General features: G+C 38.9%; 1 protein-coding gene across 2 annotated transcripts in view; it reads right to left on the reverse strand.

Moving 5' to 3' along the window:
• Window positions 1-21,009, reverse strand: part of LOC142344373 (E3 ubiquitin-protein ligase HECTD1-like) — a 120,637-nt gene that overhangs the window by 81,299 nt on the left and 18,329 nt on the right. For both annotated transcript variants that reach the window (XM_075395971.1, XM_075395972.1), the window contains exons 6-17: window positions 19,028-19,170; window positions 18,403-18,587; window positions 16,981-17,483; window positions 14,659-14,940; window positions 13,698-14,306; window positions 10,712-11,155; window positions 8,517-10,234; window positions 6,465-6,667; window positions 5,658-6,308; window positions 4,655-4,839; window positions 4,121-4,307; window positions 3,518-3,708 (exon numbers count right to left, since the gene is read on the reverse strand). In XM_075395971.1, the coding sequence (XP_075252086.1) occupies window positions 3,518-3,708; window positions 4,121-4,307; window positions 4,655-4,839; window positions 5,658-6,308; window positions 6,465-6,667; window positions 8,517-10,234; window positions 10,712-11,155; window positions 13,698-14,306; window positions 14,659-14,940; window positions 16,981-17,483; window positions 18,403-18,587; window positions 19,028-19,170 (5,301 nt within the window). The remainder of the gene's footprint in view (window positions 1-3,517; window positions 3,709-4,120; window positions 4,308-4,654; window positions 4,840-5,657; window positions 6,309-6,464; window positions 6,668-8,516; window positions 10,235-10,711; window positions 11,156-13,697; window positions 14,307-14,658; window positions 14,941-16,980; window positions 17,484-18,402; window positions 18,588-19,027; window positions 19,171-21,009) is intronic.

Raw genomic sequence — 21,009 nt, forward strand, 5'->3', positions numbered from 1 at the left:
AACAAAAACATAGCCGGCAGATTTCCGGAAAATAGCCGCGAAAGACGCTTGTGGCCTTCCATGAATTGAAACAACTAATAAAACAAGATAGAGAGATTGACCCAAAGTCCTTTAGTAGACCACTAGATTTTTTGGGTTAGATACGTACTGTCATTTTTATGATACACATACGGTCTATAAGAAAAAGCCCTAAAAAAGCTTTTCCAACATCGATTTTCGAAACTAATACTCAAGAATTAGGGCATATAAGTTTGGCACTACTTAGATGCAAACTATTAATCTTTAACTAGTAAATGTTCATAAAATAAAGTTCCATAAGTGAGTTCAGAAGTAATTATTTGAGTGAGGTAAGTCACGCAATCGACCTAAAAGCAGAAATGACGTCACGCACACATGTTACCTGCAAAGCAGTAGAAGTCACTTAATTAATTGAAAAAGTCAGGGTAAGACTAAACACAAATCTGTTAGACGAAGTAAATAAAAATTAGGAGCGCAATAATAGCCGCCTGGAATTACTGACGCGGCTGTTAAAAAACAGAAAATCAATATCAAAACACCGCTAGAATAAAAAAACAGAAAATCAATGTCAAAATGCAGCGTGTGAACAAAAAACCACTAGCGAAAAATGGAAATTTGGTTCAAACAAAAAAACTAGGCCTAGAATGAACTATGAATGGATTGGAAAAACCATTTAGAAAAAAATCCGATCCAAAAACGTCGAAAAAACAGTAAAAATCAAAGTGAAATTGCCACATGTGAACAAAAAACCACTAGCTAGAAAACGAATTTTTGTTAAAACACCATTTTCTCACTCTACTTTAAAATTAGAATAAAAAATTCACGTCGCAAAACCACTCGCTTTTTCGCTCCACTTCCTGTTTTTCGCTCTATCAATGTCAAAATGCCGCTAGGAAGTTAAATTTGATTCTAACAAAAAACTAGGCCTAGAATGAACTATGAATGGATTGGAAAAACCATTTAGAAAAAAAAATCCGATCCAAAAGCGCCAGAACAGTTAAGCAACATTTTTGTATAAAAAAGACCAACATGTTTACAATAATTGTCTCAAAATTTTTACGAGAGCAATTTAAAGTAAATCTAAATAATATGTGGAGGGTCAGAACTTCGTTTTCTGTGTTCTTCTAGATGATTATGGTGTCCCCCTAGTTTTTCAGTAAAAAAACGTATTTTGTTAAATATCTTTCCATTGAGAATAAAAATTTGGATTGTGTTTTATGATGATTATAAACATAGCCGGCAGATTGCCGGAAAATAGCCGCCGTTGACGCAAATCGGGATTGAAACAGAAAAAGAGATTGAAATTGACAAAAAATTTTCCTAAGTTTCAAAAAATTTGTTCTACTTCAGTCTGCAGTTTCAGTTCCAAACCTATAATTACTTCAGCTTCTAAACTGAAGGTTATAAAGCTTAATACTAATGTCAGCTAGCAATCGCTCTGATGAATTTTGATATACTAATGCACTATGACTTAATGACCGGGCTTTATCGGTTTATCTCGTTTCTTTTGAATTTGCACTTTTGACATTGACCTAATTCACCACATTGCGCAATTCAATGCGTGAAAGAATTTAGAATCCACTCAGTTGAAACAGTGAGTGAGGTAAGTGAGAAGTCAAACGTGAAAATGGTGACGTATGTAAAATGAAAAACGTGATAAAAAGGTAAAGCGAATTAAAAAAACAGCAGGACAAGTCCTGAAGTACAAAGAATTTTATTTAACTAAACAAAAAAACTAGACTTAGAGCGGACTATGAGTGAGTTGGGAAAATCATTTCGAAAAAACAAATCAGATCGAAAAACAAAAACATAGCCGGCAGATTTCCGGAAAATAGCCGCGAAAGACGCTTGTGGCCTTCCATGAATTGAAACAACTAATAAAACAAGATAGAGAGATTGACCCAAAGTCCTTTAGTAGACCACTAGATTTTTTGGGTTAGATACGTACTGTCATTTTTATGATACACATACGGTCTATAAGAAAAAGCCCTAAAAAAGCTTTTCCAACATCGATTTTCGAAACTAATACTCAAGAATTAGGGCATATAAGTTTGGCACTACTTAGATGCAAACTATTAATCTTTAACTAGTAAATGTTCATAAAATAAAGTTCCATAAGTGAGTTCAGAAGTAATTATTTGAGTGAGGTAAGTCACGCAATCGACCTAAAAGCAGAAATGACGTCACGCACACATGTTACCTGCAAAGCAGTAGAAGTCACTTAATTAATTGAAAAAGTCAGGGTAAGACTAAACACAAATCTGTTAGACGAAGTAAATAAAAATTAGGAGCGCAATAATAGCCGCCTGGAATTACTGACGCGGCTGTTAAAAAACAGAAAATCAATATCAAAACACCGCTAGAATAAAAAAACAGAAAATCAATGTCAAAATGCAGCGTGTGAACAAAAAACCACTAGCGAAAAATGGAAATTTGGTTCAAACAAAAAAACTAGGCCTAGAATGAACTATGAATGGATTGGAAAAACCATTTAGAAAAAAATCCGATCCAAAAACGTCGAAAAAACAGTAAAAATCAAAGTAAAATTGCCACATGTGAACAAAAAACCACTAGCTAGAAAACGAATTTTTGTTAAAACACCATTTTCTCACTCTACTTTAAAATTAGAATAAAAAATTCACGTCGCAAAACCACTCGCTTTTTCGCTCCACTTCCTGTTTTTCGCTCTATCAATGTCAAAATGCCGCTAGGAAGTTAAATTTGATTCTAACAAAAAACTAGGCCTAGAATGAACTATGAATGGATTGGAAAAACCATTTAGAAAAAAAAATCCGATCCAAAAATTTGAAAAAACATTAAAAACAAAAGTGAAATAGATTGCCGCATGTGAACAAAAAACCACTAGCGAGAAAGCGAACTTTTGTTCAAACACCGTTTTCTCACTGTTCTTAAAAATTAGAGCACAAAAATTTCACGCCGCAAAACTACTCGCTTTTTCGCTCCATTTCCTGTTTAGGCTCCAATTTGACTTCAAAAATCATGAAAATGCGAACAGATCTTAAGAAAAAAAGACATCGCCCCAATACAATTCAAATTCTTTGAATTGTAAAAAAAGAGAGCGCCTAAATAATAGCCGTTGGAGAGGCTGACGGCGGCTATTAAAGAAACGAATTCTAAGCAATTTGGCGGGAAAATTGCAAAACGGCAAGGCGGAAATTTGGGGATCGCAACTATTATTTTGTTTGCTTCTTGACCACAAAAACTTTGCTCCTCCGAGCTCATGATGAATTTTGACAACGGAGAAAACAAGGTTCTTAAACAACCAACGTTATCTAATTGCTACAAACTTAATTTAACAGCAATTAAAATTTTAAATGACTCAGACGAAGAAACGCCTGAGTCACAATTTTTTTTCTGTAAATCTCACTAAAAACCGTTAAACTGTACACTTCCACAAATTCTTGCGCAACAGCTATTTACTCCATGCATTCAAGCATAAATTAAGTCGTAATTTATCTTTACAAAGGATTTCAATTACCTGTCCGTTGCCTCCCATCGCGGCTTTCCTGTATGTCATGGTACTGGTGTTGGGGTTGACAGTAACAGTGGTGGTAGATTTAGTGGCTGACAGACTTGGAAAGGACTGTGTAGTCTGGCTGAGGAGATTTGTCAAAAAGTAGAGATCAGAGTTTGGATTGGAGAGACCTCCACCTGGAGCTGCACCAGACACTGAAACGAAAGCAAACGTAACAAATTCTATCTTTTCCGCTTTAAAATGTTATTTACTCTTTCGACAATTCAACTTGCTCCGATCGCAAATGGGATACGAAATTGACTCAAAAGCAAATTACGCAAAGCCGAGTAAGTCTGAATGCTTTCTGCTATTCAAATAGAACTTATATCTTGAACTCAAAGTAATGGGGGATTTCCACTTTTCCGACCAAAGTAGTCTTTTATGTGATTTGATCAACATGAACAGACCTCAAAAGCTAAGATATGGTGGACACAATTCAGGTCCTAGATTTGACGAGGGGTGTCCTATTCCCCCAAGTTGCAACCATCCACATACAAATTTTCCGTCTCTCCTTTAATTGCTGCAGTGATAACATAGCACACCGATTCAATAGCCGCCATTACTCACTGGTATTGGACTTGGTTGCAGGATTGGCAGCTGTTCCCTGCATAGTGTGTCCACCACAGCTGTTCAGATTCTCCCACGTGATACCACTTGTGACGTCATTCTCACTTGCAGCCCCGTTCACACCTGCACCACTGGCTCCACTGCCCTGTTGGCGTTCGCTCTCCTTGTCACTCTCACGTTGCTCACTCTGAAGTTTACAAATCAGCTGCTGATTGAGTATAATCATAGACATATGGCAACCCCCAGTCCTGTTTTTTTGCACAGAAGCAGCCCGTACGTCGATCCAATGATTTCATTACATAACCAAACAAAGTTGTCCGAATCGATAAGTTGCGACAAAATTCAAAACTTATTAAGCTAGAAAAACTAAAAACTGAGTAGGAAAAAGATTTTTTGTTGAATAATTCTCCGGAGTTAATTTTTTTCAAATTAGACAAGATCGCATTACTGCAGAATTGTTATAACAGACTAAAAAAACGTTTATTTCCTTATTTCTGGACGTTGATAGTTTTTCTGAAAAAATTGTTTTGATACCTGTGCAGTTCCACTAGACAGATTAGGTACACTAAGGCTAATCAAATTAGCTCCAGAAGCTGTCCCACCAGCAACAACATTGGCTCCTGGGGCAGGGGTACTGACGCCAGAGTTTATCACTTTCTCAGTTGATTCTGATGCCAGATCTGGACAACCAAACAAGCTCCCACTTTTGGAACCATCATCTAGAAACACACACAAAATTTGAACAAACTGAAATTGACAGTTTGAAGTACTGAGATATCCACGTTTCTCAGTTAAATCAACTCTCGTTGCGATAGCAACAGTTGCATAGCTTCCCGGTGAAATAAAATGACAACGCCCGATTAACGCTACGAAATCTGCTTCGCTTAGACAACGAGTTTATCACACTCATTTATCACCACTGTTAATATATAAACAGTGGCGATAAAATAGGGCAACACACTCGTAGTCTAATCACGGCGACAGTGTGATAAAGTTATTCAACTGTTGTAATCGCGACGAGACTTGATTAGAAACATTACCACACGGTTGTTATCGCCATCTCGAAGTTATTCAACTACGCGGTTTCGCTCAAGAAGGGGAGGGGAGTTGGTCAAGTGCGCTGGGTCACGGTGAAGGGGGTGGAAGGTGTAAAGTGGGTGGGTGGGGGGGGTCAAGCTATAAGATCCGCCCTTCACATCATGAATGTATGTCTCCAAAACAGTTTCACTGATTCGCATACTTAGTGAGTCGAAAGGCTCTAAGATAATTTAATGCCCTCCGGACGTTGCCTGTTTATCCCGTTTTTGAGGACGAAAAGTCAAAAGGGGCAGGCGAAAAATAGGTTAAGCCGGTTAAGACGAAGAATGAAAAATGACTAACACAATTGCTCCAACCTGAGTTTGAGAGCAATTAACAACCGTGTCTTAATATTCATCATTATGCTGCGGTTTGACTTTAAACTAGCTTCATAACTCTCCTGCATTTTTGGGTATATAAAACTTGGATAGCTTCAATAATTGGCAAAACGAGAACTTACCAGCGACTAAAGAATCTTGACTTTCAGTAGCAGTGAGAGCTCCAGCGTTGGCATCCTCAGCTCCCAAATCAGAGAAACTCTTCTGGCAAAAGTCATCCGATTTGTCGTCATTAGGGTTTGCGCCTCCGCTGCTAACCCGACTCTTACTTCTACCATCGTCGTTCGGAGCCGTGGTGTTATTCCTGTCTGAACTGAAACGGTTCTCGCTTTCGGAGAGCAATAGTCCAGCAGCTGCAGAAGTTAGTTCGAAAAGCTCATCCGTTGGAAAAGTGTCTTCAATACTTCGTCCGGAACCATCGCCTGGTTGATCACGCGATGACGGAAGGTCACCCATCAAGTTCATCAGGTCAATAAGGGTTCCCATTTCATCACTCAGTTCTGCCGCTAGGTCAGATAACGACGTTGAGTTATCGCTGTCCGCTTGATTTACTCTGCCTCGAGTTGCTAAAAGTCTCTCAAATAGCGACAACCTGGCAACTAAGGACGAAGCTGATGTTTGTTTCGTTTGCTTTCGATTGTAGTTGTTTTTGTTATTGTTGTTGACCGAAGTGTTGTAATTGTTATTGCTTGTCATGTTATTGCTCGCATTTTTGTTCGATTCGCGCTGAACGAGCATTTTGCGATTATTCGGATCGTTGTTTTTCTTAAAACCTGGAACACAATATTGATGTCCTGAAAAAGTACCTCAGTGACAATAACACAAGGAAGAAAGATTTTCAGAAAAATGCATTTTTAATTCACTAAGCCGGGTTTTCATATCTCATTTATTACAAAACATAGACAATAGCTCATTATTTAATCATCCACCTTTAGGTTTCGGGGGTGAGTAACTAGGCGTGATTTGTTCCTCAGGAGGTCCACTAGGTTTACTCTGCTCTTCCGACTGTTGCAGCTGCTGTTCTTTCTCAACTGATTCCTGGACCAAGTGATACACTTTCCTGAATTCCTCCTCGCTCCCGCCAACAATCGCAGTCATCGCACCACAATCACTCTTCACAACAGTAGCCGCACTAAAATCATTTGAAATCGAAGGCGTTTAGAATATAACCGAAATGGTTAAATTCCTTGCAACAAAAAGTTGATCGCAACATCGAAGTTTCCATAAACTTGGAAAGAGATAAAAATTTTCCGTCAATTTAAAAAATTAAAATCAAAATTTATCAAAAAATGCTTAAGCTGGAGTCATTAAAATATTGATAACAATTCCATTAACTCTATAAACTGTGCGACAGTTTATCATCAAACCTTGGAGGACGTCCCTAGGACCCTGGTGCCGAAAAAAAATGATAAAAAATTCAAAAAGATTAAAAACTTGAAAAAATTGCAAATATTTTTTAAAATTGCTGATATCAAAATCTTGAAAAACATTCCCTTACATCTAGAAGCTATGCCGTAGTCTACAATCAAACCCTAGAGGAGGTTATGTGGCTCTTGAAGCTGGAGAAACCTAAAAAATGAGGAAAAAATTCAAAAAAAACTTTGCTAAAATGACAAAAAATTAAACTGCTAAAATTTGTGATAACAAAATTTGAAAACCAATCCATGGCCATGAAACATTTTCCAGTAACTCATTATCAAACACTAACGGAGATTTTCTGTTAGGCTGAAAAACCTTAATAATGATAAAAAATGTCAAAAATTGAAAAAAAAATGCAAAATTTAAAAAAAAAATGCTAAAATTCGTGGTGTTCAAATCCTGAAAAACACTCCGTTAAAAATACAAATATACGAAATATACAATATGAAACGAAACTATACAGTTTCAATAACAATACGAAACTATACAGAAACCTATTGTCAAACCCCAGAGGAGGTTTCTCGACTCTTAAAGCTGGAGAAACCAAAAAACCGACAAAAATTTTCAAAAAACATGAAAAAATGCAAGTTCTATCGAAAAAATTGTTAAAAATTTGTCATATTGAAAAAAATGAAAGCTATTCCATGGCAAATAAATCTTTTCAGTAGCTTATTGTGGAACCCTTAAGGAAGTTTTCAGGCCCCTACGTCTGGAAAGATGTGAAAATTTGCACGTTTTGTCAAAAAATGCAAAAATTTGTGATGTTAAAATGTTGAAACCATTCCACTACCACTGGAAACTATGCAGTAACCTATTATAAAACACTTAAACCCTAGAAAAGAGTCCTTGACACCTAGGGCTGAAAACTCAAAAAATGACAAAAATTTTCAAAAACCTTGAAAAATTGTGAAACTTAGTATAAAATTGCGTGTTTTTAGCGATCGTTTGTTGGTCAGTAGCCACGGGGGGATGAGCACCTTGTGGGCTGATGGGGAGTGAGGGGTGGGTATCAGTGGTGTGGGGGGCAACAGCGCGGCGGCGGGAGGTGGGGTAATAGTGGGGGGATCAACAGTGGGGGTGTCTTCAACCTCTATGAACCTCCCTTAACACCATAAGTATAAGTCTCCAAAACAAATTGAGCTGAAACAGAGCTGAGAGGCTCTAAGAGCAATTAATGCCCGCTGGGCGCTACCTGTTTATCCCGTTTTTGAGGACGAAAAGTCAAAGCGTCAGACGAAAATTCGGTCAACGAAAAATGGCATTGAAAAGACCGACAGGACTAATATAATTGTTACAAACTTCGTTTGAGAGCAATTAAGAACTCAACCAAACATTTCGTAACTATCCATGACCAAAGCAACTAAAAATAATTACTTTGATCAGCGAAAAAAATCAGGCATAAATTTCCTTCTCAATTTATACTCATCCCCCAACACAACTCTTCCTAAACATCAGTCTGCTGTACTTTTCTCTCAAATCCATTAATGCCAACAGCTTGGAAGGAGTCTGAACAAATGGTTCGAGATTTTCTGGAGAAAAATGCATAGACGACAGAATCTTGCCTATCAGACTTCTGTTCTTTCAATCTCCACCGCCCTGTAGGCTTGTAATGCTTTTCCTCTCCCTTCACTGAGACTACCATAACAGAGTTCTCAGTCTTATTTTGACCAGAACTGTTTCCTTTTTTGGCTAACTTCCCATCTTCTGATTTGGCGGCGGTAACCAATGACGGGGTTGACTTGCACTTTGCAGTCGCATTCGATGCCAAGGTGGACTTCGTTTGATTTTGTGCACCTACTTGGCTAGTCGACACACTAGCTCGTGCCGCACATTTCTGTTGTTGAATCAGTGTCGTTTCATAATCCGGTGATAACTGAAGATCGTACTTTGCTTCAGCACCCATGCGATAACTGTTTGTTTGTTCATTATCCCAACAAACGTCTACCCATCCGTCGTGAAGGTTCCCGGTAATTGTTCCGACAGAACCCACTCCTCCGTCCTGGTCACGCCACTTCCAGTCAGGTCCACGGACAACTCTGGCGCCCTTCACCAGATTTCTGACTTGAGATTTGACTTTTCTCCTTTGTCGTTTATTGATGGCTTCAACCTCTCGAGCTGCTCGACCAACTTCGTCTTCGCAACCTCTCAGCACTGTTCCATATAACTCGAGGCCACTGATTGAAATGTAACAAGTCTGATTTGATGAGTTTTTACCCCCTTGCATGATTCGCATGTGTCGGTATCCGTTGTCAGCATCAATATTATCCGGCATGTCCAGAGTCCATGTATGTGTTGACCCGGGTTCGGTCAGTGCAGTGTCGTTCACGTGTACTTTGAAGTCAGTCCATTCAATTCCGTCGGCGGAAAACTGAATGGTCCAATACCGCAAGGCGCTTTTCCCGTATCCTCTAGCGTGCTTTATAGTGTATGCGGTTGGTACAAAATGAACGCCAAAATCTATCGCAAACCAGGCATGTCTGTCATCTGAGGAATGTACGTTCAAAGTTAGATCACGAGCCAGTATCTGGTGCATTTTCCCATAAGGTAACTTCTTCCCATCACTGCAGCTCACACTCATGACCCCAAACTCGGCAGGATTTACCCATTCACTACACGAGTAAGCGTTAGTTCCAATCCAGTAAATGATTCCTTTCTTGTCAAAATCATACTCGTACTCAAACTTCATCGATTCTGCGGCGGTGTTGATAACTTTTAGAAAATGAAAGGTTGTACGCTCTCTATCATACCATTGCCTTGCAACCAAACGCAGAAGGAATCTGTGTAAGGTTTCGCTTGTCAGTAATGGCTCCACTTTCAAGATTCGTCCTGATCTGTCCAAAAGTCGAGGTCCTTTGCTACATTCATTCAAGCGTTCCAGTTTGAACTTGAATCTTTTGCTCAAAACCTGCAGGTTAGGCATCGCTAATCCCTGCGAAGGATTACTGTTCGGATTTATCGGGTATAGGAATACCGGGAGTCGTTCAACAGAGTCCAAAACTTGGACAATTTTTCGAGCTAAAAGAGCCAAGCTCGGTGGATATATCTCTCGGACACTTGATGAGAATACTTCCAAACGTCGGTTCTTCTCATCCTGTGAGCACGTTTTGGCAATTTGCTCAGGTGAACTTTCTTTCGGCGGAGTGTTGACCGAGAGATAGTTCAAGAGCGCATGAGCGAGGCCAGAATTCTGGAGCTCAAATGAGGTCACAGTGCAGTCAGAAGAAAATAGTCGCGCAATCTCTTTGAAAGCTTCTTCCTCCGTCAGTTGAGGAGCAGAATCCTGAAAAAATACAAAATTAGATGTTACGAAAAATCCACCGAATAGTAGATACAATATTTGCAAACCAACAAAGTTACTAACAATGATTAAAAAGGTTTTGAGCTTCGCATTCCAGCAATCGATATATTTCTTCTATCTCAAGTAAGAACCAAATTATGCAAAAAAACAGGAATGGACAGAAACGCTTGGAAAATTTCGAGTGATTTCCTCTCACTTTTCTAATATTTTTGTTTGAGTACTTAACTTCCTGTATGGTTGATTTTTTTTTACTATTTACAGATTTACAGTTTGCTCTGGAGGAATGATTTACCATTAATTTCAAAGCTGCTTCAAGGTGCTAGTTGACTACACTTTTAAAGCCTATTGTTAACCTTTCACATCTGAGTGATGTCATGTTAAGGTTAAAATTAAGCCCGTAGATTGGTAAACCAATTTATTATTATCAGAATTTAGTTGATAACGAAATTAAATTAGAACCTGATTGTCATTTTGGGAGTAATCTGAGTTGAGAGTTCTGACAACGGCAAAAAGTCTTCGCATGGTTTCACTGCTGCTTTGCATCTCCTTAGCCTGTCGCTTCAAATGCTTCTCATAAATCATGTGAGCTTCCTTCATCACTCTGCGTCTCAATTGCTCATTTTGTGACACCAACGCCTCTTGGTTATTGGCTGAAGAATTATTTCGTCCACTAGTCGCTGCAGCTGCATTTGAATTGGCAGCTTTTGGGCCGTCAGACTGGCCAAGGATCTTTGCGGGGTTGGTTGCATTGCCGGATGATATTAATTTTGAGTCCAGCTGTTCACACCACTGAGAGACTGCTATTGCTTCGAGCAGTGGTACTCTAGCTTTGAACTCTGTCTTCTTGTTTGCAATAGATGAGAAAGAAAATCCGGGCGCTGACCACCCACTAAGAAGAGTAGCCTAAAAACAATTATTCTTGTACGGCGAGCCTGCACACAACGATGTTCCGGCGTTATTGGAACGTTTGATGGATCTTTTCACCAATTGCCCCCCTTTTGCAAAAGGGGGATTCTTGAATAGAATTTAAGCGAGCGATTTATTAACCAATCGAGACCACTAATAACTTTCCACGTATGCGCATGTTAAACTGAATAAAGTAAAGTACTCTATGCTATGACAATTAGCCGAACTAACAGGCCCGCAAAACGATAACAAGAAAATCATTTACACGAACAAGAGGTTCCATAGGACTCACCAATTACGCTAACTATGCGTAGTGCACTTGTCTTTTGCTCTTTCTACAGCAAATTTATGGACAAGCGCGTTTGTGACAATACGACTAAAACTGCTCCAAACTTAGTTCCATAGTGATTTTATGGACAATGGCAATAGAACCGCAAATCAACAGCTATAAAATAAAACTCAGCCTGTGGTTATTCTATGGAGGACAGAGAAAAATAATTGATTTTTCCAATTCAGTCTATTTGAAGCTCTTGGTGTATTCTGTTTTTGCCTCCCGTTTCGTGGGGTGAATATTTGATCAACTGGTTTTTCTGATCATTAAATTTGAGAAGGGAAAAATAGAGAAGTAAACAAAGGGAGAAACGGAAAGAGATAGGGAGAGAATGAGAGAGAAAAACAGAACGGAGGAAAGAGGGGACGAAACACAAACACACACCAACACACACACACAGAGCGAGAAACAGACAGAGAGGGAGAGAAAGAAAGAAAAAATTATTGCTCTAAAATTCGTTTAGGGGTAACAATACTAACTGGAAAATCCAAGTGGTTTACGAAAAACATCGTTCAAAGGCTTGAAATTAAAAAAAAACAACGAAAAGACCAAGCAAATGGAAAGAAGAATTGCTACAAAGAGAAAACAATTGCCATTTTTCATCCCTCAAACACACCCACACGGGAATATAAACCAACTCGCGTCGCATTTTCATGTCTACAAACGGGTAGGATTAGCAATTTTTATCCTCCAAACACACACAGGAACATAAAACGAACCAGCATCGCAAGAAGTGCTCTCGAACAACAGGCGGCATGGAGTTGATTATAAATTTTCAGGTCTACAAAAGGGAGGGTACCCGACACGGATTCGGACACTCGACCCTCTGAATAGCAGTCACCCATCTTACCATCTGCGCTATAACCACTATATACCACGGTATCTCGCAATCGTTTTTATCGTATCACTAAACATTTCAGATTGAGAGCATTTGAGATCACACAAAAAATAAAAAGTAAAGCGTGAAAAACATAGTCGAAAGCTGAGTGTTCTAGAAGAGCGCAGAACCTGTAAAGCTAAAATTTTGCAGAAAAACACGGGTACAATAAGAACTTCAAACTTAATTCGTGAGCAATTAAAAAACATGTAGTACGCAGGACAGTAAAATCTCCCTCTGGGCGAGCATAATTTCAAGCCCTCAGCCTCGTGGTAACTGCACCTGACTAACAGTCTTTTGTCCCAGGTTCGGTTCTCATCCATGTACTTTGAGCCTTTTAGGTCATTGACCTCTCTCGATATGTTCGCTTAACCATGCTGCTCAATGCGGCTCTTAAACATGCGCTTCGAAAAGCCCATTGAACATGCAAAAATTTTGTCCGACTTTAGAGCTCACGCGTTCAATATATAGGATATGAATACAAAGTGAAACGAATTTCTGACTGGCGGATCCGTGGGTGCGCTTCGCGGCTTTGCCGCAGTAACCGACCCGCAATTTTTGGATTACATCCAACAGCGCATGAGAGGCATGGCCGTGAACAGCGGTCCGCAATTCAGCCTAAACTGCTATTGGGCTATCTAAACTGTAGGCCGAATAATATTGTGGTAAAGTATCGCAGGGGGCGATTTTCTACTAGGTACCAAGGGGGGGGGGAATTGTTGAAAAGATCCCGTTCGATGAAAACTTCATATCAAAAATATCGGACCAAGATGAAACAGCTATTATCACAATCAACCAACGTCGGACTTACAGTAATAAACTGCCTCCAATAGAGTTTAGCTATTTAAAATTGTGAATGAGAATTGTGAATGAGAGAACAGGTTAGAGGCAAAGTCTAGACGCAAATAAGAAAATTTCATGAAAATCTCGGAAAGTCAAAAATTAACGCGCAGGACCAATAATCATCGTTTCATTAAAAAAAATATATTGGCTAAAATGATTGTCAATGGCGTAGCTGATTCTATCAAAAGCTGATTTATCAAAATTGGCCTGCAGAGACGAAGCTAAATTTAACAAACAGCTTAATTCTGATTGTTAAAAAATCTGATTATCTAAAACATCGCTAGTTCGTCCAAGCATTACAATTCCTCTGAGGTCGGGTTGTCATCCTAAATTCTCAATTTTGATAGTCGGCGAGCCCCCTGTCGGTCAATTTGGCTATCGCCATCACAGCTAATAACTGCGGCTAGAAGACCACTTGAGAACAGCTAACATAAATGGTGTTAGAATCACACGCCAAACGCAGCTCTGGGAATAAGCAAGATACATACCTGGCTCCCTTCAATATTTGATATTTGCAATTGCACGTGTTCAGTGGGCACTCCAGCCTCTGACGTCTCTGGCTTCAAAGCCAGTCGCCAGTTAGGACCAAATTTCACTGTCCCTTTGCCTTCTTGTCTTCCAAACAAAGCTATACCTTGAGGCTGAGAGGAATCTACAGCCGTTTTCCGTTCTTGGCTGTATTGACTGCTTCTCTCGTTCTGTTTCACTTTCGATTTGGACAAGAGAAGTTTCCGAGAGAACTCTTGCTTCGAATCATCTCCCTCGGCAATTATGGGCTTTCCACTGGAATACATGGTGTACAAATTTCGATCCATCAAATATTTGAACCAGCCGTTTGACGTCACAGCCAGCTGAATAGCACACCATCTGTTGAAGATGTATAAGGAATTGTCGTCAACATTCAGTTGTCCTGACTTGTGATCTGTACTCTTTTCTTTAGAATCGATGCTCGAAACTTCTTCTGTAGGGGTAGCAGGTGGTTCTGTTTCTGCTTTCTGCATCGTCTTTTCATTTCCTTCTTCGTCTGATGAAGTTGATTTGGAGCACCTTCTGATTATTGTCCAATCTTTCCAATAGTATGCCACCTCACTTTCCAACTAAAGAATTTAAACAAAATTGGTATCTGTTGGGTTTCGGCAACCCAGCTAAGTGGGCATATAACTTTTATGCACCCAGGCGCACGAGCTATTTTCACATAGTATTGTCCTATATTAAACAATTTGTAAGTGGGGGTCAATTGTTATAAATCTAGTAATAAATCTAATCTGAGTTATAAACCTAATTTTGCAGATGAAACTTATCAGCGCAAAAACAACAGTATACAGGGGTTTACAAAAGCAAACAAAATATATTATTACGTGAAAATACCCATTCATCAACAATTTAAATATGCGTTTTCACAGAATTAAGATTTTTCATTCAACGAATTTCAAAATCTGAAACACTCACTTCAAAGTCAGATTCATTTTGTGGACTACTATCTGCAGTCTGTGCGTCTTTGTCGACATCTTGCGACACATCTTTCACTTCGCTTTCCGCTTTCTCTACCGCCACTGCTGCAGCTTCAGCTGCCATCAACTCAGGAGCTATAATCTCCTCGTAAAGAGCACTCAATCGTCGCACTCTCTCAGCCACCCCGAGTCGAACAAACTGGGCAACGATCACAGATTCGGCCTTAGCTCCCAGGTCTCCCATCAGACTCAGAACTCCAAGCTGACTATCGTAGTCGTCCTAAAAGCACGTTAAATCATAAATCCGCATTATCTCGCTAAAAAATCAATTAAAAATTATAACACGCACGTGCAAATTTTAAATGGTCAGTGCCAGAAGATCCTTATACAATGCTAGCAATTAAAATGTACCCATCTGGCACAATGCGTGTTTCTGCAGTCACTTCCGGCTAACATCTCAAATAGATGAGCGGTTCTCGATTAATGTGGAAGGTTCTCTCAGAGACTCCATTTGAGTCACGTAACCTGTTCTTGATCAGTTGTCTGAACAGTTCTCTCTTGATTTAATCGCTGCTGACTAAACTCGATGTTTGATGCTACCCAAAGGTTTCAAATTTTTATTTAACTACTTCGCGGAAATTAGATGAAACAACTTTGCTATTATTCACCTGAAATTATCCAAGTGCTGAATAGAGCAGTTTCATATCATTTGAAAATATCAAAGGATAGAATGAAAAGAAGAGTAACTCCAATCAATTTCATAAAAATGACGCAACTACTAGTTTCCGTGCCAAGCACAATCTGCGTCATACATTACATAAAAGTTGCAAGCATGATCTGGCCTAAAAATAGTGTTGGCAAGAACACTCTATTGTGATGATTTATTTCAAGGTCATGAGCTATTCGTAAAGACAATTCAATTACAGAACTACACTCTTACCCGGTAGAACTGCATAAACAAACAAATATTTATTTTATACGCCAACAACTTAAAAAACACTTGAATGAATTCCTATGTCAGCATGATACCGTGACCATGCGAGTGTAACAATAATAATGAATAGAAATAACTGCAGGAAAATATTAACTTTTGGGCCAAAATTTAGATCATAACTCATAAGTCTCATCATAAGTCCCATGAACTATCAAGCGCGTATTAAGAGACCATGGAATTCGAAAAAAGTTTGCCACTACTAAAAACGCTTAGAGCAATTAAAAATAACTGCAGAAAATACAACTTATTTCAGTAATAATAGCAAATAATACGGGAGAAAGAAAGAATTGAAAAATTTTCTTAAAAAATTAAGGATTTCGAACTCCATGAATGACGACTCTAAATTCACAGTCAGTGGCATCCCTAAACAATAGAACTCTGTTGAAATTTATGCCTTAAATTAAACATAACCGACTAACGTCGGGCGAATTGCTCTCAAATGACCGTTGATCGGTTGGCTTCGTCAGTAGTTAGGCACGGTTTAGTGAGGCTATCTTTAGCTTAATTGAAGGGGCGTAAGTGGGGGGTGCACCGGGGGCTGATGGGGTGGCAACAGTGGGGGGAGAACCGCCCTTCGCACCATAAGTATGTCTCCAAAATAGATTCTGTGAATCACACACTTGAAGTCTAGTTCTCTGAAAGGCTCTAAGAGCATTTAATGCCCACTGGGCGCTACCTGTTTATCCCGTTTTTGAGGACGAAAAGTCAAATGCGTCAGACGAAAAATTGGTCAAGCGAAAAATCGCATTAAAAAGATCGACAGGACTAATATAATTGCTACAAACTTCGTTTGAGAGCAGTTAATAAATACTTCAGGGATATACAGCGCAAGATTTTAACTGCAAACGAATTTTGAACAATAAACAAAGAAAACTTAAGCCGACTAACGTTGGATGAGTTGCTCTCGAAGGACAGGCGGGGGCAATTTAATTGGAGGGGGTATAGCTTAGAAATGTACTATAGGCGCGAAAAACCTCCGATCCCAAACGGTTCCAAACCCGGATCTCCAGAATAACAGTCCAACTTAACAACTTAGCTAAAATGGCGTTGATTCTTTCTTGCTCACATTCGGTTTCATATTAGCAACAAACTATTTTAGAAAGAGAGTAACTGAAAAGTTTATTAAGAAGTCAGAGAATGTTCTAGAGCGAAAGCACAAAAACGGTCAAACGAAAATTTTGCATAAAAGGAACGCACGTTTACAATAATTGCTTTGAACTTCGTTCCAATACAATTAAACGACGCTTGATTGCCGAAGTTATGAATACCAAAGTTGACAAAAAAAGATATATTTACGAGCAATGTAAAAATGTCTTGATTTCTCACCTCATTGTCCAATACTGCAGCAATGACCTGCACCAATTGCACTGCAAGCTGGCTGCATTCTTTATACTGCTGCTGACTACTTTTCGAACTAGCCCGAGCACTGTCGTCCCTTTTCGCTTTCTCACTGTTTTCGCTATTCTCTCTCGTCTGGTTTTGGGGCACACTGGCAGACGCCAATGACATCATCAAGTCAGGTGGGCAAAAATGAGCCATTTTGCGAACCAAAGTCAAAGCCGCCTTGCGCATGTTGGGTTGCATTGCTTGCTGCAGGAATAGAGATGTAAATGCGGGCAACAGACGCGAAATGTATTCACGAGACATTGTTTCATCGCCTGTGATACGATTGGAGTTTGCACTTATTACATCTTCAAATTGACTGTTGGTGATAGACCTTGAACTGTCTGTCGCCAATGCAGAGATGGCAGTCGACTTGTTTTTGGCATTATTTGCATCTTCCGATTGGTTCATAGGAAGTGAGGAAGAAACTGAGCCTACCCACTCACCTGAAATCATTAATCATCATTTGCAGCATGGTAGTCTATGCGATGAAAGTTTTATTAAAATAAATTGACCGTTGATATTGCATTAAATAATTAAATATAACCGACTAACGTCGGGCAATTACACTCAAACGACCGGCGAGCGGACGGTATAGTGAGGCTAACTTTAGCTTAATTAAAGGGGCGTGAGGTGAGCGCAGCGGGGGGGGGCTGATGGGGGCAACGATGGGAGGGCGGTTTTTGGCTGCATGGGGCCCTTACAGCCTGAACGATGTGCAAGGTTGCGGATGGGGTAGGGGGGTTAAGTGAGAGAGGGGCTGATGTGGGTGGGGTGGGGGGGGGGGGGGGGGTCAACTTCTAAGAACCGCCCTGTAGACCATAAGTATGTCTCCGAAACAGTTTCTGTTAATCACATACTTGGAGACTAGCGAGCTGAAGGGCTCTAAGAGTACCTAATTCCCTCTGGGCTCTACCCGTTTATCCCGTATTTGACGACGAAAAGTCAAATGGGTCAGACGAAAAACCGGTCCAGCGAAATATCGCATTAAAAAAGACGGACAGGTCTAATATAATTGCTACAAAATTCGTTTGAGAGCAATTAAACATAATAAATTCCATAGAAGTAAACAGCTATGGCGATATATGCATCGCAATTGGTAAAACTATTAATAAACTGCATCAAATTAGGGCACAACCAGCGTAATGGATGAAGATGAGAGCATTTTATGCTGATTAACGGTTAAGAATTGATGCGTGTGAAATCAATCAATCAAAATCCAAAAAGTCAGACAAAAAACTTCATCTAAAACATTCAGACACTTCGACATATAGCCGCAAATTAAAAAGCCATCTAAGAGTTAAAAGATTTCTCGAAAATGCAGCTAATAAAGCCAACAGTTCAAAATTTAAGACTTATACTAACTTGGACTTTGTAATATGTGAGCTACCGCTCTGTGGCCTTCGTCATTCCTCTCGCGTGCTTTGTCCAGTGGCGTATTGCCATCCTCATCCCGCAGTTCCGGATTGGCCCCGTATTTCAGAAGCGTCCGGGCTATTTGGGGTCGACCAAAGCAGGCAGCGTAGTGAAGAGAGCTCAGACGCACACCTCTGAACAAACATAATACTTCTAATATTTGCAGAGTATCGATTCACAGAACCTCTATCATTTTTAACCCCTGAGAAAATTATATTTTGAGAGTGGCTCTGCTCATGGACTTCCAGTTTCGATCTTCATTTCATATTTTGATCACAGATTCCAGCAAGACTTGAAATTGATTGCCAAAAAGGAAAAAATCTACTCCTGATAAAAACTGTTTGGAACACACAGATAAGTTTTAACATGCCGAAAATCAGCGAGCTTCCAACATACATAAGTTGTATAAAAAAGGTTTTCATTACTCTGACAAAGTCACTTCAAAAATCTGACGACATATCGAACTTTTACTCGATTCTCGATTTATCATAGGCTACATGTTTTTCGTGCGTGATATCAGCTGAATCAGATATCTTATACCTTACACCTCGTTTACAAATGATGTGATATGAACCTGTTCACATCTGCCCCGTGCATGCAGAGAAAGTCGACCATTTCTGATGTTCCGAAAGCAGCTGCCCAATTGAGAAGAGTCTGTCCCACATCATCAGTGAAGTTCACGTCAACACCACCAGCCTCAATTGCGTCTTTCACAGCCTACAACACACACAAATGATTCCAGCAATGTAACTATATTTCAAAACACAACTCCAAAACATTTTTTTCAATTTCATTTTCGCCATGCCTCTATCTTACCATCAAATAAACAAGGCGGCTCGTTAATGTGCGTAAGCATATGATGTTCCGACCCCGCTCATCCACATTCTTGACTTAATTGGCTACCAAATGTTGAACAGATAGAAACTTTCAAAAACATACACATCGTTCAATAAACAACCAATGAAATATGATAATGCCACGCTAGGGGACCAATGAAAGTTGTTGATAATAGGACTACTAGAACGGACAATAATAAAAATCAAACAACACACCTTATTTACGACCAAAACTCGATGTCTATAATAAAAAATCATAACGAAATCAAACTAGCATCAGATAAAAACCAAAACAAAACAATTTAAACTATACTTTATTAGAAAAAATATGGGACGTGTCCCCAATGCGACTGGTTAACAGGTCGACAAAAAGAGCAAATATGCGCGAAGTTCAAAAATACTTTTTCATTTTTGAAAACAATTCGATTCACAGTTATTAATCTGATTAGACATCAACTGAAATCACTAACATGTTCATTTATATCTACATAGGAAGCAATTGAGACATGTTATTATCCAATGTTCGATGGCGCAAAATTGCAAAGCCAATGGGATCAACGATTATTGCTATAATTTAAAAAGAAACCAAGTCCTAACATTTTATGAAATCTCGTAGTAACAGAAGTAACAAAGCCGAGAAACAAATGTTTGAAGCTAAAACCGTTATAAAGATTGAGCAATAGCTCACTGGAAACGGGTTGTGACCTGTGTTTACAGAGACTGAGCTACAAATCGACCGGAAAACTATTTACGACGCTCAAAAACCCAAATTTATTTTTGAAAAAAATTTCAGAAGTCATAACAGACTAAGGATTACAGCAGAAAGCGATGGATTGTTTCAACACCTCAGGAAGCCATTTAGGTCTGTAATAATGATACTAATTCACGAGCCCACAAAAAAACATAAGAGAAATCAAAACTTTAACGAAATGACACTGTTCAAGGCAGTATAATAATGAGATGTTACCTGCAAGAACTGTAAATCAACATTTTACTTTCATCTTAACATCAACGAGTCTCGTTATAAAATGACTACATTATAAAAGGAAAAAATGAACAGTATATAAATCTCGAAAAATTTTTATGAAACTAAATGGTCGAAGCAATCAGTCACAACGTATAACCGAGCGCGAAAAAAATTTTTGAATCAACAAAAGTAATTGAGACTTCTAAAGAGTGATATTGAGTTACATGGTGACAAAAATAAAAGCAAAAAGGACAGAAAAAAGAAATTTTTGAATTGAATTTGAAAGTCATTAAAACAAACAGCTATAAACTGAAAAATTTAACTAGGTTGAGTTATACGTCCTGGGGAAGCAAATAATATCTATAGTTATCGGATTTATGACGCACAACAATGAAAATAAAGACAACATGTGCAAAATAAAAAATCCACAAAGTTTTGCGAGATAACTGTGTCTCAGCCCGAAAAGCTTAAACTATTTAACAAAAACATTTAACATATCCAGATACGCCTTTTTCCAACGTTGTGCACTTTCCCTACAATGTTTTCTTTTAATAATGTGATAATGTGATAATTTGACAACGAAACAAAATGAACTCATAAAATATGCAATTATGATCAAAACTAAAAGAAAAATTGAAAACGCGTAGTTTAGTAAAAAAAAAGAAACCATTAGTTGAACATAAAACCGTTACCAACATTAATTTATTACTCACAGGTAGTCGGTTTCAGCCTGTTTTTACTAAAACTGCGCCC

The sequence above is a fragment of the Convolutriloba macropyga genome, chromosome 8 (genome assembly GCF_964194025.1).
Source record: "Convolutriloba macropyga chromosome 8, txConMacr16.3, whole genome shotgun sequence".
In the NCBI taxonomy this organism is placed as follows: domain Eukaryota; kingdom Metazoa; phylum Xenacoelomorpha; order Acoela; family Convolutidae; genus Convolutriloba; species Convolutriloba macropyga.